Source organism: Onychomys torridus, chromosome 8, assembly GCF_903995425.1.
Source record: "Onychomys torridus chromosome 8, mOncTor1.1, whole genome shotgun sequence".
Classification (NCBI taxonomy): Eukaryota; Metazoa; Chordata; class Mammalia; order Rodentia; family Cricetidae; genus Onychomys; species Onychomys torridus.
In genome coordinates, this window is record NC_050450.1 from 46,521,387 (window position 1) to 46,549,353 (window position 27,967).

Genomic DNA, 27,967 nt, shown 5'->3' on the forward strand with positions numbered 1-27,967 from the left:
TGTGGAGTAGATTGGAAAGTATGTTTGCTCACAGAGGCTCCACCACCTCCGTTTCTACCCCATGCCATGGTCATGAGAAGTCAACATCTCCTTCAGGAGCTGGACACTCCTGCCTGATGCAGCAACACTTCCTTCTTTGTTCCAACATGGGTTTTCTTCCTTCAGTGGGTTCTTACAGTCGATGGACACACATGCCCTTCAATGTATGTGACAGGTGCCTGCCTGTGTGTACATGCTTATCTGTATGAGTGTGTGTGTGCGTTTCTCAGAACAATTACTCAAAGGAATTCTTTTTCCTTTATGCTGTTTCAGAAGAGATGAGGCTTTCTGTTCTTATCTCTTCTAGCATGTGGAGATCAGAATTAGCAGACAACAGGCACTGAAGAGTGACTAGAAAGAATAAAGGAATTTATAGGTGTGACCCATATGTTTACTATTATAAGCTGTATTAGCCCAAGGTTGGTTTGGTTGTTTTGACTCCTATTGTTTTTCTGGGCTGATTTTATATCTTTTATGTCTTATTACTTCATCCCACGGTTGGATAGACATTCACCCCCACCATACTCATAAGGTATAGCTCTAATTTTTATAATGTCAGGTATTTGATGTAAGAAAAGCCTGCCGACTATCAGAGATACTGAAGCTGAGACTTTGAGAGAGAAAAGAATTGCCTTCTCCTCCCCAACTCACCTCACACTGTACCAGTCTGCACTGTCCATCAGGAGCCTTCCTCTCTCATCAACTTCTCTTCTCCTTCCATGTTCTCTCAGAGCTGCAGGCTGGGGTTCAGAGACCAAAGCAGCTCCCTTGGGAAGTCTGCATGGAGAGCCATGAAAGCTGAGTGTGAAATTTGTCCTTGTCACACAGGGTACTCCTTCAGAGTTCTCATGTCCCTCAGAGCCCCTTCTCTGCACAGTATCTTCTACTGACCTTTACTGCAAGGACAGTAAGCTGGTGGTGATTGCCGGCACACCAGCACACTCCAGAATGCCACCACTGAAAAGCTGTCCTGATTTCCCACTCTCAGGACATCAATTACGCAGTCCTGAACAGGGCTTGTCATTTTCCTGTGCAAGCTGGACTTATCCGACAAGCGTACTAAGAGGTTGTCAGCTGCCTCGTCCCAAGTCTCTAAGTCAGAGATGAAGTGGGACTTCGAATAGAAGTCTGTCAGTCTTCATGTTGAAAAGGTCTCCACAGCTCCACAAGTCCTGAGGCCTGTGCTTCACTCCTAAGACCAGTCATTTAACTGGTCTGGGGGCACAGCTTGGTCTTTGGAAGATTTTAAAAATATTATGGGCACAAACAAATCTACTGAGTTAGGGATTCCCTGGACAGGAGTGATGGATTCGCCCACTGCCAGCAGCCACAGGGGTAGACTAGGGCACAGAATCCAGATAAGCACCATTTATCATGTGTTTACTGGAAAATCCTCAGCCTCCAACTCGAATCTGACAAGGGTGGACATCAGAAGTCTGTGTCAACACCCTTACAAATAAGCACTGTTCGGAGGCTGGTAAGAACCACTGCTCTAGCCAGATGTTCACAACCAGGGCTGGCTTGCCCCTCGGGGCGCCCTAGCCTATGTCTGAAGACCCGTTTGATGGTCATGATGAAGAGGTGAGGTACTGCTGACAGGTGGGGAGAAGCCAGGTATGATGTCCAACCAGGCACAGAATGGGCTCGTAGCACAAATAATTATAGCACAGATAGCTAGCCAGCCCAACACACCCACAGCTCGGAGGTTGAGAAAGTCCATTCCTGCTCTGTGCTTGTCTGTGGTGAGCTGGAACTGTCCTAAACTTATGTGAGGGTGTTTCTATCCCCTTTCCTGGGTGGGAGCTGAATTAGGTGTTGAGGGGTAGTGTGGACGGGTGTGATCACTACAGATTATCAGAGGAGGAAAGATGAAGAATGAGCTGGAAGTGCCATGTGTGCATGTTCATGTGGGCACATGTGCACATGTGTGGTCATGAGTGTGGAGATCAGAGAAGAGCCTTGAGCGTCACTCCTCAGACACCATCTAACTTTTTTTTTTTTGAGGCAGGGTCTCTCACTGAACTGGAGCTCACTGAGTAGGCTGGACTAGCTACTATCAGGGGCCCTATCTCTTCTTTCCCAGTATTGGGATAAAAGCACATCACCATGCCCCACTTTTTATGTGGGTTCTGGGGATCAAACTCAGGGTCTCAACTTTGCGAGACAAACATTTTACTGACTGAGCTGTCTCTGGAGCCCAGGAGAAACTCTCTCAATGATGTCAGTTCCCACTATCATAGCATCCAAACAGCCTCAGCCCAGGCTTCTGGGGATACAAACATGGTCAGCAAGTGAAGAGCTTGGCACAAACAGCTAGCTGGGCAGATGAGTAAACAGGCAGTGTGTCACCCTGCAGAGCACAGGGGTTTGCTAGGCTCATCTGAGTACATAGTCAGCCTGTACCTAAAGCAATAGCTGCTCCAGGGTCCGCGACTGCTCCAAGGCCTGGCCCACAGACAGAAGGTTCTCAGTTCATTCTGGCCTCACTGTTCTGCAGACTGTCAAGGCCATGGTGGGAGTCATTAATTTCTGAGTCATTTTGTCACTGGCTGGAGCAGGTCTCTAGGAGGAGAGGTGGCTTCCTCTGTGCTCTCCAGTTTTCACTGTGATACTGGGATTTCTCAGGTCCATACTCTCTGGATGCAGATGATTATACTATCTTTCCTTTCTGCCTCTGTGAAAGACTCAGAGTGTTCCACAGCTATAGAAAGCTGGGACTCTGAGATGGCAGAGTGGTAGATTCTAGTGCATTCTGACCAAAAGCCAGGTCTTGTTCTGACATTTGCTCTCCAAAACCTCACTTCTCCAAATATCAGTGAATGATGGTAGTCTATCTGAGAATTATTTAAGAAACACCAATTAAAGGCTTAGCTTAATCCCATGACATATAATTTACAGGTGCTAATGGAGCTAAACCTAAGTGGAAATTTCTAAAGAAATGTAATATATGTGAGGAGATACATACAGGGTGATGAGCCCAGGCTCACAGTTCTCAGCTTGTGTGTGTCCAACTCAGTACCTGAACAGAGAGCAGCTCGGGGCTAACGAATGGAGACAGTTGGGCTTCCTGGACAAGGGACACCCCAGCAGAGAGGGATGTTTGTCTTTAAGTAGCAGATGATGGAAGGGCTGGGCTCTTTGTCCACCCCCCCACCCCCCCAGTAAGTGATGAAGGTGAGGCGTTCCTCACCTGTGCACAGATCCGAGGTCTGTCGTCAGGCTGGAAGAGTTCTCCGAATCTGAAATGCCAGAGATTGTCTCCTTATTGGATCCCAAGTGTTCTTGGGTGTTTTCTGAGCAGGAAACGCAGTGATTCTATGAGGGAAACACAAGCTAGACCTTGAAGAGTTGGAAGTAAGAGCTCATGTCAAACTCTGCCAAAAGCTCTTTGTTTCTAGAGAAGTACAACACACACACACACACACACACACACACACACTCAGCTGTAGTGAAGGACCTTCAGGGGCACCAGGGCCCTCAGGCTATTGTTCTAAATGGCATATATATTCATAAAGTGCTTAGGCAATCCTGGGTGCATGTGAACAGATCAACAGAGCATCTCCTTGGTGTCTGGGGGAAACTGCTCGCCAGTGAGCAATTAGAGACATACAAGTCCTCCCTTGTCCCTCCCCTCCCTCCCTCTCCCTCCCTCTCTCATCCTTTTCTTGTATCAACTAAAGTTTGTTCCAGTTATAATATGTGTGCATGTAATTTTATTTTTGAGATAGGGTTTCTTTGTGTAGCCCTGGATGCCCTGGAACTTGCTTTTTAGACCCGGCTGGCCTTGAACTCACAGAGTCCACCTGCTTCTGCCTCTGAGTGCTGGGATTAAAGGCGTGTGTGACACCACACCCAGCTTCAGTTATAATGTTTTCTTTTTAAAGTCTTATTGTTACAATGTGTTTTTATTTCTTAACTTGAAGGAAATTAGAATGGAGTAATTTTTTTTACCTCCTATTTTGTGTTAGACATGTACTACTTTATCTTACTTATACAATAACATGACAGAGGGGGAGATCAATCATTGTTTTTAAACATGAAAACAGACAGTTAACTAGTTCAGTGCCCCGGTCAACCAACAGCAGATCTGGGATGTGGTCACAGGTCACCACAGACCCTTCCTGATCTTCCACATGGCCAGTGTGTACCACACTAGTCCCATGTTTATCCCTGGGGTTTAGGTCATCACAGGTGCATGGATGCCCACAGTGTGATTGAAGTTGTTCTTTCTCGCTATCTCTCCTCCCATCCCTGAACCTCATATAGTCCGGGCTGGTCTTGAACATTTTTATATTGCCAAAGATGACCTTGAACTCCAGGTCCTCCTGCCTCTACCTCCCAAGTGCTAGGATTACAGGCATTCACATGAATGCCAATTTTACAGGGCCTTGTGCATTCTAGGCAAGGACTCTACCAATGTGATCTCACACTTTGTTTGCTCAGTAATTCCTAAGGAGTGCTTGCAAGGTTGGGCTGCAGTAGGGAAGCATGATTACCCCAAAGCAGTGGTTCCTAACCTTCCTAAGGCTGTGACTTCAATACAGTTTCTCATCTGGTGGTGACCACCGGCCATAAAACTATTTCACTGCTACTTCATAACTGTAATTTTGAATCATAATGTAAATATTGTGCTTTCCAATGGTCTTAGACAACCACTGTGAAAGGGTCACTTGACCCCCCCCCCCCAAGTTGAGAACCAGTGCCCTAAAGCCATTCTAGTCCATACGCATCAGATGGAGTTTGCCATAAGGTCATGTGACCCAGTTCTCTGTACACGCAGAGTCAAAGCTGCCACGGCAAAGTGCTCTGCGACACTCTCCAGGTTCACTGAAGTGGCAGGAACAGTGGTTGGGGGCCCTACTTGGCTTGCTTTCACTTCCTGTGTGTCCTCGGCTTGGTCCTGCATGGAACAGGGCAGGAGCAGTCAACTCCTGTCTCCTGTCATTGACACTCACACATTTTAAATGTTGTCCTTCAAGTCTGTCTTCTACCGCCTTTGACCAGCTCCTCTCCTCATTACACTTTAACTTCTGTGTTTTATGCATGTGTGGTCATCTGGGTTCAAACACTTTTCTGACCGATAGAGACAGGATCATTTCTAGCTTCTTATTAAGTTCCTCTTCTCTTTCTTTTCAGTCATTGCATAATGTGTGTGTGTAGGTGACGACAGCGGGAGGTCTCTGGTTATTTGCACCATTGCTTAAGACTGGACTCATCCCACTTTGGCTTTACCTAGTCTCTAGACCGAGTCTACTACCCTGCACTAACCCCACTGCAATGGTTTCCCATAGGCAGGCAACTAAATATTGTTACAGGAAATGTGGTCATTCTGACATTTTCCATGCATACTGAAATATTTTTGTCAATATAATATTTTAGAGCTGGGAAGGTGGCTCCCCTGGTAAAATGCTTATCTTATAAGCATGAGAACTGAGCTTGGTCCCTAGAACTTACATTAAAAAGCTGAGCCCGTTGGTGTGTGCTTAATCCTTGTGTATTGGAGTGGTGGGGAGAGGGGGCTCCCTGGGCCTCCCTGACCAGCCACCCTAGTCTAATCCATGGGTTTTAGACCAATGTGAGACTGTCTCAAAAAACAAGGTGGACAGGATATGATGGATGATATCTGAAGTCGATTTTTAGCCTTCACAGGCATGTGCAAATACATGTATGCAAGCATACATAAGGACACACACACATGCACACATATATGCACATACATGTTTACATACTCACACAAATTAGTGTTTAAACCTCCGGACATATCGACTGTTATCATTAAGCATAACAATGTAAGTAGCTTCCACTCGCCATACACTTGTCATGTCAGTTGTGGGTGTAGGGCTTTTCATCCTCATGTCAGTACCATGAAATACGAATCACATCTGTGGGCTTCAAGGCAGCAGGGACAATCACGTGACTTTCTCAGGGCCAAGGGGCTGAGCCAGGTTTTAAACCAAGGACTATCATGCCCCATAGCTCGCTTTAGGGATTGGCTTTAAAGATTTATTTATTTACTATGTATACAGAAGAGGGCGCCAGATCTCACTGCAGATGGTTGTGAGCCACCATGTGGATGCTGGGAATTGAACTCAGGATGTTTGGAAGAGCAGTTGGTACTCTTAACCTCTGAGCCATCTCTCCAGCCCAGGGATTGGCTTTAAAATGTCAAATTCTAGGGCTTTGTGAATGCAGCATCCCATCAGTGGATTTATTTATTTATTTATTTATTTATTTATTTATTTATTTATTTAAACTTTTGGTGGCACACATCTTTAATTCCAGCACTCGGGAGGCAGAGGTGGACATATCTCTGAGTTTAAGTCCAGCCTGTTCTACATAGAGAGTTCCAGGACAGCCAGGGCTACACAGAGAAACCATATCTTGAATAAACAGAGAGAGAGAGAGAGAGAGAGAGAGAGAGAGAGAGAGAGAGAGAGAGAGAGAAGGAAGGAAGGAAGGAAGGAAGGAAGGAAGAGAGGAAGGAAGAGAGGAAGGAAGAGAGGAAGAAAAGCCCTTTTCTTGGCATCTACGATAAGCAAAGGTGTTTTTAAAAACAGTATCGTGTGTACTCAGTACTGTGTTGCGTAAGGACACTTCCACATAACACACATTGAACATCTAACATATTCCCTCTCTCTTCCTCCCCTCCTCTTCCCACTACTCCCCTAGACAGTTTGACTTCTACCTTTGTGTCATATATGTACATACATGATTGTATATATCTGTATGAAATCTAGGAACCACAAATGACAGAAAACATGTGATGTTTATCTTTCATCCATGAAAGCATTTTACTCTCACCACTGAGGGGGTTTGGAGTTCCCCCAAGCAGCTGCTGTGCCCCTGACTTTAGCTACCTAGTTTAGTGCCGATCTGGCCAGATCCATCAGACCCGTCAAACCCGCCCCTTTAGTAGATTACAGAGAGCTGAATGTACCGCCAAGCCCTGATCATTCAAACATGTTTACAGAAGAGTTACCTCAGGTATTTGGTTTTTCACAGATTCTGAAATCCCTAATTCTACATACTCAAGTTTTATGTGCACATTCAAATTTTGTAGCAATAAAGATTAGTGAAATATTAGGAAAACACGTTGAGCCTGTAGGCTTCATTTCTGTGAACTTACGCTGAAGCACTTATGAATGAGGGGAACCGAGTCACGTGCTTGTAGCTTCTCTGTAGCTTGGACTATAATAGCACAAGAGTGAAGAAACCAACCCTGCCAAGCTCTAGAGAAGTAGGTGTGTGCATGTTCTCGGCTTACCCCAGGGAGTGCTCTTAACCTTTAAAAATGACCAGTTTTAAAATACGTAGTGACATGGAAGGAGGGTGAGGATGATGGAAGTGTAATGTCTAATGTTAAACCTCATTACAGTTCCAGGGGTGAAAACTGTGTTCTCTACATATGGAAAACGGGGGAAATTTGAACTCTGAGACGGTCAATGATTAGTATTTTTACCGTTCCCCTCAAATGTAATTACCATAATATATGTATAATAATACACGGAGTAATACTAAACTGACTATTTTCACTCAGTTGCTAGTGAATTCAAAATGTCAGGGTGCTTAGTCAGACTTAACTATGGCTGTAATTTACCAGGAAGTGTGTTTGTTTATGGTGTCCCTAAGGGACTGAGAAATTGTAACTAGCTTTGGTGCTCCCTTATGTTGACTGGCAATGCTGGAGATAATTATTTTTGTTTATTGGCATGAAGTCATTCTCTAGATTTGAATTAAGGTGGGGGGGGGTGGCAAATCCCAGCAGGGTGAAGAGCCACCGTGGTAGTTCAGGAGGCTCCTCCAGAGGACCCCATCACTCTCCTGACACTTCCTGATTGTGGTGCCGAGTGGTGCCTGGTGGGCAGCTCTGACAAGCGGTGACATGTTCTAGATCACCAGAATTGGTTCCTAAACACTCTGTTGAGAAGCTCTTAGGGACCCACCACCATCCAGAGCCTGGGGGGCACCTAGAGAAAATTCCCAGGCCTCCTGAGGACTTTTCACAATCAGACAACTTTCAGTGTGTTGACTCTTCCATGTGGATAGATAATCAAGTGATCTTTCACAGACAGCAAACCTTCCCACCTCAGCGTCACATCTCAGGCCTCCCATTTCAGCCTTCACACCCGTGCACCTCACGTCTCAGATTTCCCACCTCAGCCTCATACCTCAGCCTCATACCTCACACCTCAGCTTTTCTACCTCCGCCTGCCACTTCTGCCTTCCCATCTCAGCCCTCCCTCCTCAGCCCTCCCTCCTCAGCCCTCCCTCCTCAGCATTCCACCTTATTCTCCCCACCTCAGCCTTTACACCTCACCCCTCACACAGCCCCATCTGTAGCTTGGGATGGTTTCATTTCTGGCCATCACCTCCTCAGTGACACTCATATCTCTTTTCTTTCTATTGGTATTCCTTGACAACTTAAAAGAACTAATGCATTTGGCATGTATAAAATCTTTTATTTAAAAATTTTAATTAAAAAATTGATAAAATACAGTTTCTATTTGCTTATGTGGTTAAAAATTATGCCATCATTTTGGAATATAAAAGTATAAATGATTTAATCAAGATAATTAGCATATCTGTAAATCCAAATACCACATTCAGTGATGAGAATATTTAAAATTTACTCTTAGTGAACTTGAAATCTGCAATAACCATTTGCTGTATTCACTAGATTCTGTTATAATACATCCTAAGTGAAAAAACCCTTTATTTCTCTTTAACTGTTGTGCTCTTCAATGGGTCTTTAAAACATTATTTATTTATTTATTTATTTATGTATGTATGTATGTATGTATGTGTGTGCGCACTTGTGTTGGCACATATAGAGGTCAGGGGACACTTTGGGGGAATCATTTCTCTCCTTCTACCATGTGGGTCCTAGGGATCAAACTCAGATTGTTAAGCTTGGCAGCCAGTCCCTCACCCATTGGCCTGCAATTTTTCAAATATGGCATCTATGATGGTTAATCTTCATTGTCAACTTGATTGGGTTAAGAATTGTAAAGGACATTATTGAGGGACACCTTTGTGTGTCTGGGAATTTTCAGAGAGGATTAGAAGAGGACCTGCCCACACTGGACGTCATCCCCTGGGCTGCGGTCCTGGATGGAACAACAACAACAACAACAACAACAACAACAACAACATGAAAAAGAGGAAGCTGTGTAAGCACTGAATTCTCCTTTCTCTCCTTTCCCACCAACCCAGCTGTGAGCAAACAGCCTCCCACAGGCACCATACTTCCCCTACTGTGATGGACTGTGCCCTTAGACTGTAAGCAAACCCTTTTTAAGTTGCATCTTGTCAGGTACTTGGTCACAGCAAGAGAAAAGTCACTAACACAGCATCTAATGCTCAGGACATCTCAGGTCCTGGTTCCAAACAGTGTGCCTTGCAGACCTCCTCCAGTCCTTGACCATTGGCTTTGGTTGTTCAGCCCTGGACTTGGTGTGGTCCTCAAGACTTTAGCCCTCTGCACATGTCAAGGTGCTCTGTGAATCAGTCCACTGGGGAAGTCTAATGCCTCTTGTCCCTGGTCTCTTCCTCTTCTTTGAGACACCTTGTTCAGGGTTTCACAGCAGGGGCAGTTCCTGCCCTGGAAGGGCAGCAAATAGTTCCTTTACTTGGTCCTCCTGCCATGGTGAGTGAGGCTCTACTCACAAGTGAGATGTGATCTCAGCAGGTCAGTGGCTTGGGGCTTGTGCATCTCCATCTTGTGGTCCTGCAGTGTGCACCTCCATCTTGTGGCCCTGCAGTGTCTTGATAGGTTTGAGTGGAATCTGTGCCTCTGTGGCTGTGGCCATCTGAGCAATGTGGTTGTTCCTCACTCGTAGTGCATATTTATTAAATTCAGAGTGGCTACCACTTCTCCCGAGTCCTTCTCCTTGGCCTCTTCAGGATATTGTCAGTGCCATACCCTGGTGTGTGGTTGAAACTGGGAAGATGTTGCTATTGCAAAGGAGAACATGTCTCTCCTTCGTTAGAGTAACATCTCACACTTAGATATGAGGTTAGCCCAGGGCCAGGCTCCCACTTCAGCTTCCTTTGAGAAATGAGGCCATTTGTCACCTAATGTGTTCTTTCGTGGAGAATACTGGTTGGTGGGAGAGACAAACATGAGGAGAAAGATGAGGAATTTTCCTCATGGGGAGCCTACAATAATAGATCATATTAGCCTTCATTAAACTCTGAGGACCAGAGATTAATGCTGTAATGTCCAGGTCATCATATGAAAACAGAGCTGGTCCATTGAATGCTTCTTTGTTTGGGGTTATATGGTATAGAGGTTGGAGCTCAACACTTTTGCACACTTACTTTATTTAAATCAATGAGCCTGAACAGCAGTAGTCACAGTTTCTCTTACTTACCATCCACTATGAGTGACCACTTCAGAAGGATCCAGTCCTCCTGGAAGAGCAACATATAGTATTGCACCCAAATGCTGTCTGCTCCCAGCTTCCGTCTGCATCACTGATTTCCCACAATGCACCATTCTTCATCCCCAGAGGCATTTCCACATTACTTTTATATTACATAAAAATAAGAGGTTGTTCCTATGAGCTCTCTGAGAATGTTGCAACATCAGTTACAGAGAACATTCTCATTAAACATTAATGAATTGACCATCGATGGTGTTGTAGAGAATATGAATGAGGTGAGATCATTCTTAAAAACCCATAGCAATGTTCCCTGACCCTTAGGTGTGGGATCTGTGTTGTAGATGATGGTGGGGGGAGGTACCCCCCCCACCACCACCATCATCTACCTTTTGACCAGCTGTGGCTTTCTGTAATGGTTTCTGTTGGCCACAGAGAAGCTTCTTTGATGGGGGACAAGAGCTACACATATCTGTGGGCATAGGGTTAAGTATTTAGAATGCAGTTAGGAATTATATTATGTAGCCCTGGTTGGCTTAGGGCTTGCTATGTAGACCAGGGTGCCCTGGAACTTGCAGAGACCCACCTGCCTTTGCTCCAAAGTGCTGGGATTAGTGGGCAATCCACCATCCCTGGCTTCTACTTTAAAATAAACCGTTGACTCACTACTTTTCTCAGAGCAGCAAGCACCTCCTTGTTCCTCAGACTGTAGATGAGAGGGTTGAGCATGGGGGTGAAGATAGTATTAATCATGGAGAGTATTTCATCTTGTTCCGAAGTGTGGAAAGACTGGGGGGTCATGTAGATGATCATGGCTGGCCCGTAGTAGAGACTCACTACCGCCAGGTGAGAGGAACATGTGGCCAGTGCTTTCCTCCTGCCCTCTGGAGAATTCATTCGGAGAACAGTGAGGAAGATGAGCAGGTAGGAGGACATGATGAGTCCCAAGGGGAGAAGAACAAACACAATGCAGATGACGGACACCACTGTTTCATACAAGGAAGTGTCCTCACAAGAGAGCTTCAGGACGGCGGGCATCTCACAGAAGAAGTGATGAATTTCCCTGGAGCCACAGAATGGAAAGTGCATGGTGTAGATGGTGTTGATGAGTGAATTCAGGGCGCCTCCACCCCAGGACACTAGGGCCATCCACAGACAGACTCTAGAGTTCATGATAATTGAATATCTCAAGGGATTACAGACAGCCACATAGCGGTCATAAGCCATGAGGGTCAAAAGGAGACACTCACTACCCCCAAGGGCAAAGAAAAAGAAAATCTGGGTCCCACAGGCAACTTTGGAGATGCTTTTCTTCCTGGAGAAAAAGTTGATGACCATCTTTGGGACAGTAGTGGAAATCAAGGCCAAGTCAATAAGAGAGAGGTGGCTGAGCAGTATGTACATTGGGGTGTGGAGACGAGAGTCTGCCCAGATCAAGAGGACCAGGACAGCATTCCCAGTGAACGCAATGAAATAGATCAGGAGAATGGAAGTGATGAGGAGGCCCAGATAGCGCAGCTCTGGGAAAAGCCCCAGGAGAATGAAGTCTGCTGAGGTCCCATTCCCTCTGTTCATGTTCTAGACTCTCAACGCTGAGCTGGGAAGAACAGAGAAAATATTAGAAAGGATGTAATACCAGAATTGCATCCTTTGAATATCATTATCAAATCAAAGAAAAGCAAAGTTGACCAGACTTTTTATTAGAATAAAACTCACTCTTATGAAAATATATTTGGGGATGAAAGGTGAGGTCTTAAGACTGAAGACAGGGATACTTAAATATGTTGTATGCAACATTAACGCTGATACGAGATGGTGCAAGCATGGGCAGATCAGAGAGGTGTCAAAAAGAATTGACTGCAGAGCAGAAGAGATGGCCCAGAGATTAAGAGTGCTTGCTGCTCTTCCAGAGGACCTCAGTTCACCAACATCTAGCTGCTAGCTCACAACTGCTTAGAACTCCACATCCAGGGGATCTGATATCCTCTCTGGCCACTTGAGTCATCTGTAAGCATGTACACATAGCCATAGGCATAACACACACACACACACACACACACACACACACACACACACACACACACACGTATGTAGTCTTATATTCGGAGACCTCCCCAGGAGCAAGAGATTAGGGTGTGGTCAGCTGGCATAAGATGTCATGGTGCAGAAAAGAAATGCATATATGGACTGGTACCATGGACTACATAGTAGATGTTGCCAGAGGAACCATGATCTGAAGCTAAGGATACTCTATCCTCTTCTAAATCGCTGTCTTCAAGGCCCATATAGAGTGCTGAAGGATGCTGGGATTCCATCTAACACATGAAGGATGCTGGGATTCCATCTAATACATTTAAACTGAGAGGATGATTGTAATTTCTGGTCTGCCTCGTGCATAGGAGAATGACATGTTGGGTCGATTAGAGAAGCAATGTGTGAATTTTTTTTTTTCTGCAAGAGCCTTTGCATTTCAGAGATGCTTTCTTTGAAGTAACGATAAATATCACTAAGTAGTTCTTGCTCCACACTCACTTTGTCTGATATTCTTAGCCAAATGTAATCATAGGAAATGGAACAAATTTTCTAGTAACAGGTTCTGTTTGAATCTTGCACTCTGGTAGCTCAGTGATCCACTTACATACCAATACGTTGACATGCTGGTCTGACCAGCACATCAAAATGTAATTAGACTGTTTATCAAGATGTCCCAGGAGCTGTAGTGTATCTTAGTGCTTGCCTTGCATGTTTGAGGCCCTGGGTTCAATCTCCAGCATCACATACAGAAATCCTGAACTCACCATCTGCTTCAGCCTCTTCTAATAATAATCTTATTATTTGTTTCTGGCTGAATCACTTTCTTTCTTAGTTTCAATGTGATCAATGGAGGCATGTTTTAGAACATCCAGATGGATACATAACACATGCAGCTGATGGCTCTGGGTAATGTGACCCACATGATGCAGGTACCCACCTACTCACCTGGATACAGCACGATCTGGCTGAATGTGAGCTTGTTCTCTACACCCTGAGTGTAACTATGGGATATCCTAGAACTGAAATTCAATGCTCAACTTTTGACTCCTGTCTAAAATTGGGGACAATGAGATGAGAGACTCAGGAGGCTAGGCTGGCCTTTGGGGTCCTTCAGTACTCTGTTCAGTGTCCCAGGCCATCTCCCTGACTGCATCAGCTGCAGTGTGCTCCCAGCCCCCTTGGTAATGCTTTCCCAACAGACCCTTACTCTGGCTCTGCTGGATGAGACGATCTTCTCTCTCCAGAGATCAGATGAGGCAATACTAGAGATCCCTTTTGTCTTCAAAGCATATTAGATGCGAATGGGGGAAGGAGATTTGGAAGGTTTGGAGATTTTCACATACCCTGAAGTGCTCTTACATGCACAGTCCCCTTCCCCCAACCAGAGAGAAGCATTTGTTACAACTGAACTACACATCACTACCCCCATCAAAGACCAGAATTCACTCAACATGGGATGTTTTTAAGGCCATGAAGAATTCGTTTTGATCTGAAAGAGGGACTTGCATGTGATGCTGGGCTTTGAGGTGACACGGCAGCCTAGTGACTGAATGAGGCTTGGCCTCTTCATCAACAAGGCCTTTGTTTGGCATGCTCTACCAGGATGACAGGCATTTCTGGTTGTTAATGTGTCTGCTTGGGAGAAGCCTGGCTTTATCTGTCTGGATCTCAGTGCCATCACATAATGCTTGGTACGTAAAACCATCTAGTGCTAAGAAAGGAAAAGATAGGAGGAAGGAAAGTGTACAGGTGGAGGAGAATGAACCTGTTGAGACCAGTCTGGGAGTCCCACAGATGTCATTTTAAGCATTTACCCAAGTAAACATCTATTGTGATACTACTAGTTAAAAATGACTGTCACCCATGCAAACATTATTCTACCTTTTCAGATCATCACCACAACACTGGTCTCAACACTGGGGTGATCAGGTCCTAAGTCAGTGCCAACACACAGTCAGGGTCTGCTGTCTTCTTGATGGCTGGCTTAACACGTTTGGATGCTGCAGGCTGAGTTCTGTCTAGCTTTGTTCTTTAGCCTGGTTAGACTTGAAGAGCCATTAGATAAAAATTAAGGTTATAGGAAGATAATACAAATAATTATGAAATTTAAATACATTTCTTGAAGGGAAGAAATGTCAACCTATAGAAAGATGATCATGGCTTGCCACACTGAGCAGGAGGGAGTCCTGTGGTAATTGCTTCGCCGATCATTCTCACAGCACACCAAGGTTGTTTGGTTGTAGCTCATAAACATGAACCATCATGCTCGTCCAAGACCAGTGCAAGTATAGCCCCTGGATTTGATCCAGGCAGCCTGATCACACTCTCAGTCCCCAGTATACTTAAGCTAGTCACCCTCATTAATTACAGAGCACACATGACTACAGCTTGCGAGGGTGCTTATGTCTCCATTACATAAGCACTTCTGGGAGCCCACATTGCCTTTGTCCTCTGGGAATCCTGTCTCCAGATATCAATTAGTTCCATTCTCTGATAGCTGCCTGAGTTTCTTCAGAATTGCAGAACAACTAGTCTAGTGGGAGGGACTTTAGAGAGTGATGCTTAGGTCTTCGTGGGGCATCTGAGGTAACAGAGGTCAGGAATCCACCTTGGAAGTGTCCACTGGAGGGATATTCTCCCAGTTAAACATAGGTACAATCAAATGCAGAAGTCAACTAATGGTTACTTCTGAATCTCCCACATTTGAATTCTATGACTCTTTGAAATTTATTCTTTCACAGTCTCATATATTTTGTAAAATATGCTTTGATTATATTCTCCCCTATTATCCTCTCTTGCCATTTATTGCTTCCCACAACCCTCCTTACTCCTTGCCAAGTCTGCCTTGGGCAAGAGCTAAGTTCCCTTCATCCTTTTACCAGGGCCTCTGAGAAAGCCTTGGATTGGTCTTGCTCTCAGCATTTACCAATGGTCTCCGAGTTCTGGGCTGGGGGACACTAGCTTCTACCACTCCTACATTCTATACCACAAGTCTGCCAATTGGCAGCCCAAAGAAATCTACCAGTTCTACTGCAATGTTCAGGGATTGTGAAGATCTCTCACGTAGACTTTCACACTTGTGAGCTGGTGGTCTCCAGGAAGGGCAGTTGCATTTATGATAACCACCCTGGTACTATCCATGGTTTCTTTTCTTCTCATCTTCTTCAAGGAAGGGACACTGTCTTGGCTACCTGTGGTGGTAGTGAGTTCCCTGAAATATTGTGCATGCTACTAAACTTATCTGGGGTCAGAGAATGGAACAGCCACAATATTAAACATAGAGGATAGGTAGTGGTAGCTCATGCCTTTAATCCTAGCATTCTAGAGGCAGAGATCCGCCTGGATCTCTGTGTGTTCAAGGATATAGCCAAGCATGGTGACTCATGCCTTTAATTCCAGAGAGTGAGCCTTTAATCCCAGGGAGTGATGACAGAAATCAGAAAGGTATATAAGGTGTGAGGAGCAGAAACTAGAAGCATTTGGCTGGTTAAGCTCTTAGGCTTTGAGCAGCAGTTCAGCTGAGAGGCATCCAGTCTGAGGAAACAGGATCACCTGAGGAATTGGCAAGGTGAGGTAGCTGTGGCTTCTTCTGCTTCTCTGATCTTCCAGCATTCACCCCAATACCTGGCTCCAGGTTTGATTTTATTAATAAGACTTTTTAAGATTCCTGCTACAGCTACCTATTCTTCCCATCTTTTGGTAAGTCCACTTAAGACTGTGTATTTATTTATACACAGCACTAGTTCTGTTCTCCTCCTTTCCTGAGAGGGTGTAGGCTGCATCGATTTTGTAAGATCCTCGCTCTGCTGGTCAAAGGGATTGAACACTGATTTATGTATGCATTGGCCATTTGTCCCTTCTCTCCTGAAAATGCCTACTGCTGCTCCACTCATCTTTCTCTGCTTCCTGATTGTGGATGTGATACAACCCATTGCTCCAAATCCCCGCTGCCTTCCCTGCTCCACCATGATAGACTGGACCCTGGAACTGAACTAAAATAAACCCCTGTTCACTTAAAAAAGTATCTACTAAGCTTGTTTGTAGATTAGATCATTTGTTCTTTTATATTTCATTTTTGAGTTCTTTGTATATTCTGGGTATAAACTGCCCATCAGATGAATGCCTGGTGGGTATTCTCCTCCATTTGCAATCTGGGCTGTCTTGGTACTCTGTTGTTTATCTCTGCAGCAGCTATTTATTTTGGTATAATCTCATCTGGCAACTGTAGCTATTGTTTTCTTGGCTATTGGAGGAGGTCATTGCCTAGATCACATCTTGTGGTGTTTCCCCAGTTTTTCTATAGTATTTTAAGGGTTCCTGGTCTCACACTAAGGTCTTCTATACACTTAGAGCTGAGTTTTGTTCATGGTGAGAGATAGGGATCTAGTGTCATTCTTCCGGGTCTGAATATCCAGTTTTCCCAAGAGCCTTTGTTGAGGTTGTCTTTGGGCCAGTGTGTATTTTTGGTACCTTTGTAAAGAACCAGATGGTTGTAGTTGGATGGGTTTATTTTATTTAATTGGTCTAAGTGTCTGCATTTGTGTTACTGTCAAGTTGTCGTTGCCATGGCTCTGTGATGACACAACCTTAAATAGACTATTTTAATGCTTCTAGCACTGCTCTTTCTGTTCAGGATTTCTTTGGCTATACAAGACGTTTTTTGTGTTTCCATATTCATTTTAGTATTTTTTTCTGTGAATAGTGTCTTTGGATTTTAATGGGGATTGCATTGACCTTATGGGATGTTTTTTGAAAAATGACCATTTTCACAATGTTAATCCTACCAATCCCACCAATAAACATAGGTGGTCTTTCCATCTTTTTAACATTCTGTATGGTTTCATTCTTCAGTGTTTTTTGGCTTCCTGTAGTGAAGTCCTCAACTTTGTTGGTTGAGTTTATGACTCAGTAATGTTTTTGAGAATGTAATTGTTTTCTTGACTCTTTCTCAAGTGATCCATGCTGGTTTTATATTCTGATTCTTTGATGATTTATATTTTTATTTCTAAGTATTCTTTTATGGAGTATTTAGTGTCTTCTAGCTCTAGGATTTTAGCATTCTTTTGAATCCTTTGCTATTTTACTTACTTAAGCAATGCTGGAATCAGTCACTTTGGAGTTATTAACTTTTGGAAGAAACATAGGCATAGTTTGCCCTTGACTCTATGTTGAGATTTGTGCCTGTGCTGGGAGAACAACACTTATGCTTTCTTGTGAGGACCGTTTCAGTGAATAGTCTTCTCTTGAAAATGTGTCCTGGTGTGCCATCTGTGGTGAATCCAAGATTTATTTCACTGTATGTTTTCCCCATTGCATCTCTGGGTGTTGTTAGTGAGACACAGGACAGCACTCACTGGTTCAAGGTCTGAGTGGTGCATGTTCTCAGTAGACCTTGCCAAAAAGGAAGAAATAATTGTTAAGATAGAAATGTTTATGTAAGGCAGGGGACCTCTCAAGATACCAGGGCTTTGTTTGAATATCTTCTTTGCTGATGGAGTTCAAAGACGCAAGGGAATTTTGCACAGTATCTTTGCAGGAGGTCAAAGGTAGAGAGGGGATTGAGCTAACTGGAGAGTTAAGCTAATGGATTTAACTATATAAGACTCATAGATAGCTGGCAGAAGTTTAAGGAGAATTTTTATGGTGGAAACATGCCCAGCTTGTATCACAGACAGTACCAAATGAAGTGAGACCTCTGCAGAACAGCACTAGTGGGCAAGAGACAGACCAAGGAGGTCACTTATATGTAAATGAAGTATTTGGAAAAGGGAGGAAGAGCTAGAGTGTGAGACACCCAGAGTTTACCGCACAGAGCATAGAGATATGGAGGATTATTTCCAGAGTGTCCTACACCTTACCAAACAATCTGGGGAAATCTGCCCCTTAGACTGCAGATTACAACTCATGACTGTCTTGTTATTCCTGTATGTTGGCATCTGCACTCTGTTGACTCCTACAGTAAGGTAATAGGTGAAGGTTGGTAAATAGCTTCTCTGATTAAACTCAAGTGTCATTTTCAACCCACCCATCCAGCAATCATCCTCCCACTCACCATACTGGGCTATCTCATGCAAGCAGCTGTCCAGCTGCCCTGCTCACCCTAGGCTAAGTCTGGCTGCCCTGCTTGTTCACACAGTGGAAATCAAAGGCAGATACTGTATCCTTGAAGATGCTGGGATAATCCAGTCCTAAACCCACCCCATCCTGCAGAAACCACGAAAGTTTGCTTCTGGCATTCTCTGCCCACAGCTTCTATTTCTCGACAGTTCTTCCTCAGATGCCCTGACATGCTCCCTTCTCTTACAGTATTTGAATATAATGAAGCATCCTTCCAATGACAGTCTTTTAAATAAAACATATTTTAAAATGCTTAATGTGCCTGTGGTCTTATTACTTTTGGGTCTTATTATTTTTGAGACAGTGGGTCATGTAGCCCCGGAGGACTTTGAACTTGAGGTGTAGACAAGAATGACCTGAGATTCCTGTTCTTCCTGCCTCCGCCTCCCAAGTTTTGGGATTACAGGTATGTGCCACCATGCCTGTGTCTCGTATTTTCACCCCCTTGAATAGTGTAATTAGCTGACCTCCGATTTCAGTATGTGGATGACTCTGCTTGTGTATGGGAGTGGCCATTTTCTCCCACCCACCCCATCCCTTTCCCTTGTGGTTACTTTGGCCAAAGCTTTACTGCCCGACTGACCTTGCAAAGCCTTGTTTTCCTTCCTTTGGCTTTCCAGATATTGCTTTCTTAGATGGAGTAGGTCTGCAAACTTTCTTGGTTGAAAAAGAAGACAAAATTGCTACAGAATGTTGTAACCATTGTAAGATGTGACTAACACTGAGGAGGTAAGTGGATACCTCCCACTCAAGACCAGAGAGTATGAGAAAGGTGTGCAAGTCGGCTGTTTATTTCTGTGGCTGGTGTGGAACTCTGAACAGTCTCTGAACACCTGCACTGTTGTGGGAATTATTTGGGAAAGATTACAACATTTGCAGACCTTCTAGAGAGTGGCTAACACAACACCCGTGCTTATCATCATCAAGAGACCCTTCGCCCCCTGTGTGGGTGAACACTCTCTTCTCCCACTACCCTCACAAGCTCTCGGAAATGACTGATCTTCTGTACCCAGAAGTTCTTTTCCCTAGAAGTCCTGTTCAGGGGGTCATAGACATGCAGCCTTTTGAGGCTTGATTGTTGTGGATATCATTCTGCATAAATAAAACACTGATTGGTCAGTAGCCAGGCAGGAAGTATAGGCGGGACTAAGAGAGAGGAGAATTGGGAGAAGAGGAAGGCAGGGGGGAGACACTGCCAGCCACCAACATGACAAGAGAGATGTAAGGTACTGGTAAGCCACGAGCCATGTGGCAAAGTATAGATTAACCGAAATGGGTTAAATATAAGAGTAAGAGCTAGACAATGGCAAGACTGAGCTGATGGCCAAGCAGTTTAAATAATATAAGCGTCTGTGTGTTGATTTTATAAGTGGGCTACCAGACTGCTGGGGCTTAGTGGGACCTGGAGAAAAGCTCTCCAGCTACACTTGATTCTTTCTTTCTTTCTTTCTTTCTTTCTTTCTTTCTTTCTTTCTTTCTTTCTTCCTTCCTTCCTTCCTTCTTTCCTTCCTTCCTTTTTCTTTCTTTCTTTCTTTCTTTCTTTCTTTCTTTCTTTCTTTCTTTCTTCCTTCCTTCCTTCCTTTCTTTCTTTCTTTCTTTCTTTCTTTCTTTCTTCTTTCTTCCTTCCTTCCTTCCTTCCTTCCTTCCTTCCTTCCTTCCTTCCTTCCTTCCTTCTTTCCTTCCTTCCTTTTTCTTTCTTTCTTTCTTTCTTTCTTTCTTTCTTTCTTTCTTTCTTTCTTTCTTTCTTTCTTTGTTTTTGGAGACAGGGTTTCTCTGTGTAGCTTTGTGCCTTTTTTCTGGAACTCACTTGGTAGCCCAGGCTGGCCTCGAACTCACAGAGATCCGTCTGGCTCTGCCTCCCGAGTGCTGGGATTAAAGGCGTGTGCCACCACTGCTTGGCTAGGCTTGATTCTTTTACTCAAAAAAAAAATGTATTCAAGGCTTTCTTGCTGATAATTAATTTTCTTCCATTTATTTACCACAGATTAGTTTGTCTCAATGTACGATGGTTAAAAAGCATGTTGGTTTTTTTTTTCTGTTTTTCAGTAATTATAAATAAATTTACAATAATTACTTACATACTGGTTGAACAGTATCTACCAATGCCTGTAACAGCTGCTGGCTGGATAGATTATCTTCTGGACTTCTGTGATAGTTTACCATTCGAAGAGTATATTTGTTGAAAAAGGATGAATCTCTTTTGAAAGAAAATGAAACCCACTCTCAGTTTCTACATGTAACACCCAGTCCTTGGTAACAGATTACTACATGTGGACATCAGGTATGTTTAGAAGGAAAGGAAAAACAGATTGTGTAATGCTAGTAAGACATGCTCGACTAGAAGGATAATAGTCACGCACAAAACTTTTCAAGAGAGTATATTCTTAGTATTTGAGCCACCAAAGGCATTGGGGGATGATGGCCGGCTGTCACACACTTGGTTGAGGAATCATTGCACAAAGCACATTTATCTCAATACTACATTTTACATGTTAAATACATGCAAATATTTTTACAGGAATACCCTGGCAGAGCTGGGAAAAATCCTGAGAAGAACTTAAAGGTGTCAAGGATTAATTTATCTGAGGAAATGGAAAATATATAGAAAACAGACAATTTCGTCAAAGTGTGGTTCTATGAAAGAAAATCATGTGTTTTCACAGAGCCTATAGGATCTGAAATGATGAGTTATTCAGCTGCTTTTAAAGGTCCTTATAAATCCTACAACCAAGTGTGGAGATGAGAAGTTACTCTGATGTCTGGTAAGGCTTGGCTGTAAAACACTGCGAGTACCTGGGCTTCTCGAGTGAAAATGTCCTAATTCATAGTTTTAACCTCATAACTTTAAAGTCCTTTATCTCAAAAGCATTGAAATTAAAATCCCCACACAGTAAATTCCGTGTCATCTCTCGATCATTCTCCAGAAGGTGAAGGCTTGTCAATATATCATTTTGTGACAACCTCAACCACGACTCACGTCCAGGAACTGTCTAAGTGGAAAGGAAGAGGGAGGGGATGCTTAAGGAGGGTCACTGAGCGCTTTTAAATTTTGCTATAATTTTTCAAGCCCAACAAGTTGTTACAATTTCCCAAATTGATTTTTTTCTATTTTTGTATTGGTGGTTATATGCTGTCTACCTTTTATTTTGCCACGTTTGTTTTTAAGAGTTTGTGATTGTGCTGTTGACAGTAAGGAAGATGGAGGCCTGCAACGCTCAGTCTCTGTTCCATAATATGGGACTTTATTATTGCTTATTTCACTCAAAGACAACATGATTGTATGAAAATGCCATCATCTACCTTCTTCAGAAAGTACACTGAATATCATCAGTAATTGGAAATGAGCTCCCTCATTATTTTGATATCTATATATACATATGTATAAATACATAAATAGAGCTATCCTAATAACTCCTGAAAAGGGTTAAAATGTAGGAAGAAAGGATGGTTCACACCGGTTCCTGCTAAATGTAATCAGCAATGCATTCAGTTAGAACAAAGAAGAATTTAATTTCACAAATCATCTCAAGGGATTAGTGAGAGTTAAAAAATGAAAAGGAAACATCGATAGGATGATATTTAAATTAGCAATGTCAATCAAAATGGGAATGCTAGAATAACAAATAGGTTCTTGACTTGTAACTCAACAAATTAAGAAATGCTTTATCTTTGCACAGATGTTGTTGTCAAAATCCATGCAATTTTACAAATAAGTAATACTTACTAAGCTATTACTCAACTGAAGTCACCACTATGGAACTAAGAACAACAACATTACAATAAATTCCAATTTCTATGAGTCTTCTACATTCCTTTCTCACAACATTCTATTTCCAATTGGGATTTAAGTTGACTTAAATTGCTTTTCAGATGAAGGATAGGACATTTCACCAGAGGGACCTGGCATTGTCACGGTTACAGCATCTGCCGGTGCACTTCTGTAGGGCTCCCACCACTTCTTTGTTTCTCAGGCTGTAGATAAGAGGATTGAGCATGGGGGTCACTATGGTGCCCAGCACAGCTCCTACCTGGTCTTGGTCAGGTGTGTGGGAAGAAGTGGGCGTCATGTAGATGAAGATGGCCTGACCAAAATAGAGACTCACGACAGTCAGGTGGGAGGAGCAGGTGGCCAGGGCTTTATTCTTCCCCTTGGGAGAGTTCATCCTAAGGACAGTGAGGAATATGAGGGTATAGGAGGTCAGGATCAGAGTGAATGGGGCCAGGAGAAAGATAATGGTTGACACAAACTTCACCATCTCGTAGACTGACGTGTCCACACAAGACATTCTCAGAATGGCAGGCATCTCACAGAAGTAATGATTGATCTTCCTAGAGCCACAGATAGGAAAATTCATGGGGTAGATAGTGTGAATGAGGGCTGCGGCCACTGCTCCGATCCAGGTGGAGGCGGCCATCTTCAGACAGACCTTGGGACTCATGAGAATGGGGTATCGCAGAGGGTTACAGACAGCCACGTAGCGGTCATAGGCCATTAGTGTCAATAAGATGCACTCAGCAAGACCAAGGGTGAGGAAGGAAAACATCTGAGTGGCACAGGCAAAGAAGGAGATGTTCTGCCTCCCAGTGAAGTAGTTGGTAGCCGCCTTGGGCACTGTGCTAGAGATGTAAGCGAGATCAATGAGAGACAGCTGACTGAGCAGGAAGTACATGGGGGTGTGAAGGCGGGGGTCCAGCCAGATGAGGACTATCAGGATGGAATTCCCAGCAGAGGCCAGGGTGTAGATGAAGAGGATGAGGAAGATGAGGAGGTTTGGGTACTTGCAGTTGGGGAAGAGCCCCAGCAGGATGAAATCAGCTGTAGTTTTATTCTTTGGGTCCATATTTTCATTAAGATTTTTTTTTAATCAACTGAGAATCTACAGTGGTCAAAATAAAAAGTATCACAGAGAAAGCATTTGGCTGAAATAATTTTAGTCTCTTGGTCAAAGCCTCAGCTCTACCACCCTGGGGCTGGGACTCTGAAAGGGAATGTTCCTCAGGAGAGGTATTGGGGTGAGGCAGAGGAATAGGGAATGGGGAAGATGGGCAATAATGGAAAATCCCAAGTTTCAGGTCACTACGGCCAGTTAAAAATAAACCATGAACAGAACAGCCTGCAATTATCAGAGAGGTTCAAGATGTATTAACTGCAGGCAGCTGTTAGCTGACCCAAAGCTAAATGTCAGGGAATAGATAAAGTCAGCTATTTCCTATCCCAAACCTACATCTTGAGTTTCAGGTCACAAACAACAGCCTTTTATAGACTACACAGTTAAAAACAGTCATAGAGTGTGGCTGAGTACTTCTTCTGTGTTTGGTCTGAGCAGTGGGAACATGCCACTCGAATGATGCCCATTACCCTGTGCAGATCAGTTTTCAGGTCCAATTCAATGAAAGCGGTAGCCACCCCCCCCAACACAAGGACGCCAGTTCTTTATTCCTTTCCCACGGGTCTCTTTCAGGGTATGATGTCCATTCTCTGCCCTCTCCTCAGACACTTGCTTCACTTCTCTTCTGCTTTCGGTCTTGGCTTTGTTTGAGCTTGTATCTCTAAGAAACCATTCTAGGGACCAAGATATTTCTCCTTTTGTCTGGGAACAGAGACATATTGAAATTTTACCTCATTGAAGTATTTTACCTAGGCCTTAGCAAGATTGTAGCCTTCAGTTATTCTGACTAAAACAAATTAATTAGTCTCCTTGATGATAACCTCTAACACAATTATCCCTCCCTCCCATCTTTTATGGTTTACTATTATTATTATTATCATCATTATTAATTTTTTGGGGACAGGGTTTCTCTGTGTAGCCCTGACTGTCCCTCTTTGATGTTTTATATGAACACCAGTCTCTTGGAATTCTTGAGTCTTATACATTTCTTCCTCTTTAAAATTATTTTATGTATATGGGTGTTTTGCCTGAATGCTAGTCTGTTGCAGTACCAAGGAGGCCAGAAGAGGGTGTCAGATCCCCTGAAACTGGAGCTACAGAAGGTTGTGAGCTGCCATGCCAATAGCCAGTCCTCTGTAAGAGCAGCCAGTATTCTAAACTGCTGAGCTATCTATTCAGCCCCCATGTTCTTTTCTTGAGTGTTCCTTCCCACCAGCCTTCACCCGGGAACATCTCTTGAGCTTCCCCAGAAACCCTTTTGCAGCTGTACTCAGGAAATTCTAGTTAGTCATCTGTCTGAATAGGTTAGCTGTTTCTCCTGTTTTACTTACTAAGATCCATAAATTGAAAATGATTCATTTCTACATTAACAACATAATGGTTATAGCATTTTTGTACATTTTCCTAATATTGTTCGTCATCTATAGATGTCACAAAAAATTCTTAAAATAGATTATGGGTCTTATTTAAATTATTTGTAAGGTCAGATATTTGCAGGGGCGCTGCACATGTGACACTTACTTTCCTCCCCAAATTCCCATCTACACAACAAATATCTCATATTCTGCCCCCCACCAAACTGATTTCCCCTGTCTGTCATGAAAATGCTCGGCCCGTGCAACAAACAATAAGTTTGGCTTCCATTATCAACAATACACTTTATTTCTTCTCACCCAACCTTAGGTTGTTATGCCTTCTTTCATTGGAGAATAAAAGAAAAATAGCACAGTATGTCTTAGTGGACCTGTAAGGCCGCTTTAACTTAAAAGAAAGTATAATAAACCAGTAACTGTGGATGGAAGTGTTATATACTTACCTTAGCGCACCAAAATGATAATTTGGTCAGGAAGTATGTAATTAGGGAAGGGACTGTGGCTAAATGATGCACAGAGAACGTGTTAACAAAACCATCACTCAAGTTCTCCCATCAGCACCCATGTTTAGTCTTCCAGAGGTTAACACTGATGACCTTGGTTCCCCTAGAAATGAAGGAGAAGGAAGTGTGAGCCCTGGATCCTTCTGGGGTAAAAGGCCACAGCCTTTTGCTTCTTTCTTGAAAGTCACATTTCTTGTCAACCACACCACATATTCAGCTTTCACTGTAGAACGAGTTCTGTCTGAGCGATTGGTAATCAAAGAAACCCTGCCCGGTGCTTTTGTGAAAATGGCAAAAGGCAGACCCTGCAGTAAGTGCGTGGATGCACACTTTAAAAAATCTCTTCCTAGTCCTCACATTGCCCATAAACTCTGCCTTTAGAATTTCCAAGTGCTGTCAGGGATTGAGGGACATTGGGCACCCACCTGGATTTCCAGGCTCTGTGCCTTGAAACATGATATTGGGCAGGGACACATGGACAGTAGTAGCAAAGGAAACATTTATTTGTTTAGAAACAGTATGCTAAGGGAGGAAAGCAAGCCAGAGCGGGGAGTAAGGTTAGAAGCATGTGCCCTGACAGGAGGGGGTGCATCTTTCTCTGCTATGGGCTGCAGGAAAATATTATAAGAACTCAGCTGGTTATGGCAAAACCACTACTTGAAGGGATCAAGGAATTCCTTCAGAGGAAGCCAAATTCCAAGGTTTTGGTGTAATTTGGCTTGCTATATATCAGCTGTCTTCTGTTATGAAAATCATGTGTGCCTTTATAGTTTTCCCAATTGATTTTTTCTTAAGAAGTGCTAACAGTGTGGACTGATCACTCTCTGGACATACACATTCCAGGTATTTGGAGAACAGCCTCAGGAAAGGCTTCCTTCCCCCGAGCCCATCCGTTTCTCCCCTTTCAGCACTGGAATCAGATATCTCCCTTAGCCACTTTCAAGGACTAACAGAAGTAACAGTCCAGACCACCACATGCTAGACTCCTGATTTAAGGTAAATTCCACAAAGAGACACCGCCTAGGTCAGGTGGACCTTAAGTAATAGCTTTACACAATTTAGCTTGGATCCGCCTTTCTTACAGCCTTACTAACTTTATAGACCCCCAACTTCTTACCTAACTACTTCTGAGAATGTAGACTGAGCACACAGATCCCCTTTTTCATATACTAACGAGTCATTAGCACTCAGTTGACCTCCCCTTTTACCACTCCCATTTTGGATTGTAAAAAAAAGTGGTCACTGCCTGAGGAAAATTCTTACCCGCCTTTATGACCCCCCTAGAATTCAAGCCTGGTGATCTTGCTAGACCAGGGAATTGCTATTGCTTGGGTTTATAACTGGACTCCTGAGAGACTTGGGGAGAACTTAGAGACAGATAACCGAGAGGGATAAGGAGGATTTTGACCAGAGAGAATGTGTGGACGAGATGGAAGATGAGGAAGAGTCAGATGGGGAAGTCCTAGCTGGGTAAGAACGAGATGAAAAGGACCCAGATGAGGCAGAATTAGGATGAGAGAATTAAGATAGCACTTAGAGGCAGCAGTAGACAAAGATAGAGAGAAATCAGTCAAGAAAGGAGCTAGGTACGAGAACAGAACTGAAGCTGTGTAAATAGGATGTTATCCCAGAGGAATTAAAGCAAGTGGACTATAGAGCTCGGTGTGCTGAGATTCTATTTCCCGAAAATAGTCCTTGCCGTTCATAGTTCTCTCTCCTGAGCCCCTGGGAAGTATAATATCAAGGCTGGTCCTGCTTATATTATATGAGATTTCTCTCTGTAAATTACTTTTACATGCTGTCTTGCAGCTCTGTGCACTTCACTCTGCACCCCACTCCTCTGCCTCACAAGGGGAAGAGCAGTAGCCAAGCAGTGCTTCTCCCAGCCTGAAGTGGACCACAATCCCTAAAAGTGGACCACTAGAGGGCGACGTTGTCTTCCCCCCACTGACAATAGTCACAGTCAACTGTAACAACAGCAATGAATACTTACAGGCTGGCAGGGTCCTTGGTGCAGGCTATTCCACTAACTTTCTCCCAGCCTTTGTAAAATCTGGAGTCACTGAGCAAAGCAGGGAGGCAGCACTACCATTCGTTAGCTATTTGTTGATGTCACAGGAAGACCCAAGATCCTCCTCACTGGGTCAGGACAGGCTTTGACCTCTATAGTCAATCACTCATTCATCTATAGCACAGGTGCCTTATTTTTATTTTTTACTTCCTACCTCTTCCACTTGTTGAGGAAGTGCATTTCATATGATCCTGACTTCAAGGTAAAGGACATCCTGTCTTTTCTCAGATCCACACATAGCCTCTTCTTCCTTTGCAAAGTTTCTGCCCTGGATCTCTGGTTCAAGCACAAGTCACCACCCAGAGTGAACTTCCTTCAAGAGAGCGAAAGCTTTATCAGTAGTTAGTGTTCTCCCTCCTAGACTTTACCCTCCTTTTTTTGTGCTGCAGAGTGAGCCTCAGGTAGCCCATATCAGTCTTCTTGATGTTCTCCCAACACTTTGCATTCAGTCAATCAGTTCTTGTCTTGAGAAGTCTGACCTCTGACCTTGTAGCCCAGGAAAACAGACTCACAAGTTTCTGATCTACACCTGGCTCGAGTCTGAGAGCAGTGTGGTGGC

General features: G+C 43.7%; 2 protein-coding genes across 2 annotated transcripts; both read right to left on the reverse strand.

Moving 5' to 3' along the window:
* Nucleotides 1-11,060: 11,060 nt before the first annotated feature.
* Nucleotides 11,061-11,996, reverse strand: LOC118588457 (olfactory receptor 2T11-like). The gene has a single exon (XM_036194775.1). The coding sequence runs from the start codon at nucleotides 11,994-11,996 to the stop codon at nucleotides 11,061-11,063; it is 936 nt and encodes a 311-aa protein (XP_036050668.1).
* A 10,463-nt stretch (nucleotides 11,997-22,459) lies between these two features.
* On the reverse strand, nucleotides 22,460-23,413 carry LOC118588543 (olfactory receptor 2T27-like). The gene has a single exon (XM_036194963.1). It carries the CDS (start codon nucleotides 23,411-23,413, stop codon nucleotides 22,460-22,462), a length of 954 nt encoding a protein of 317 aa, XP_036050856.1.
* Between the last annotated feature and the right edge of the window lie 4,554 nt (nucleotides 23,414-27,967).

Bases quoted from the DNA above. Each gene is read 5' to 3' on its own strand.
- LOC118588543 (XM_036194963.1), bottom strand. From the start codon at position 23,413: ATGGACCCAAAGAATAAAACTACAGCTGATTTCATCCTGCTGGGGCTC.
- LOC118588457 (XM_036194775.1), bottom strand. From the start codon at position 11,996: ATGAACAGAGGGAATGGGACCTCAGCAGACTTCATTCTCCTGGGGCTT.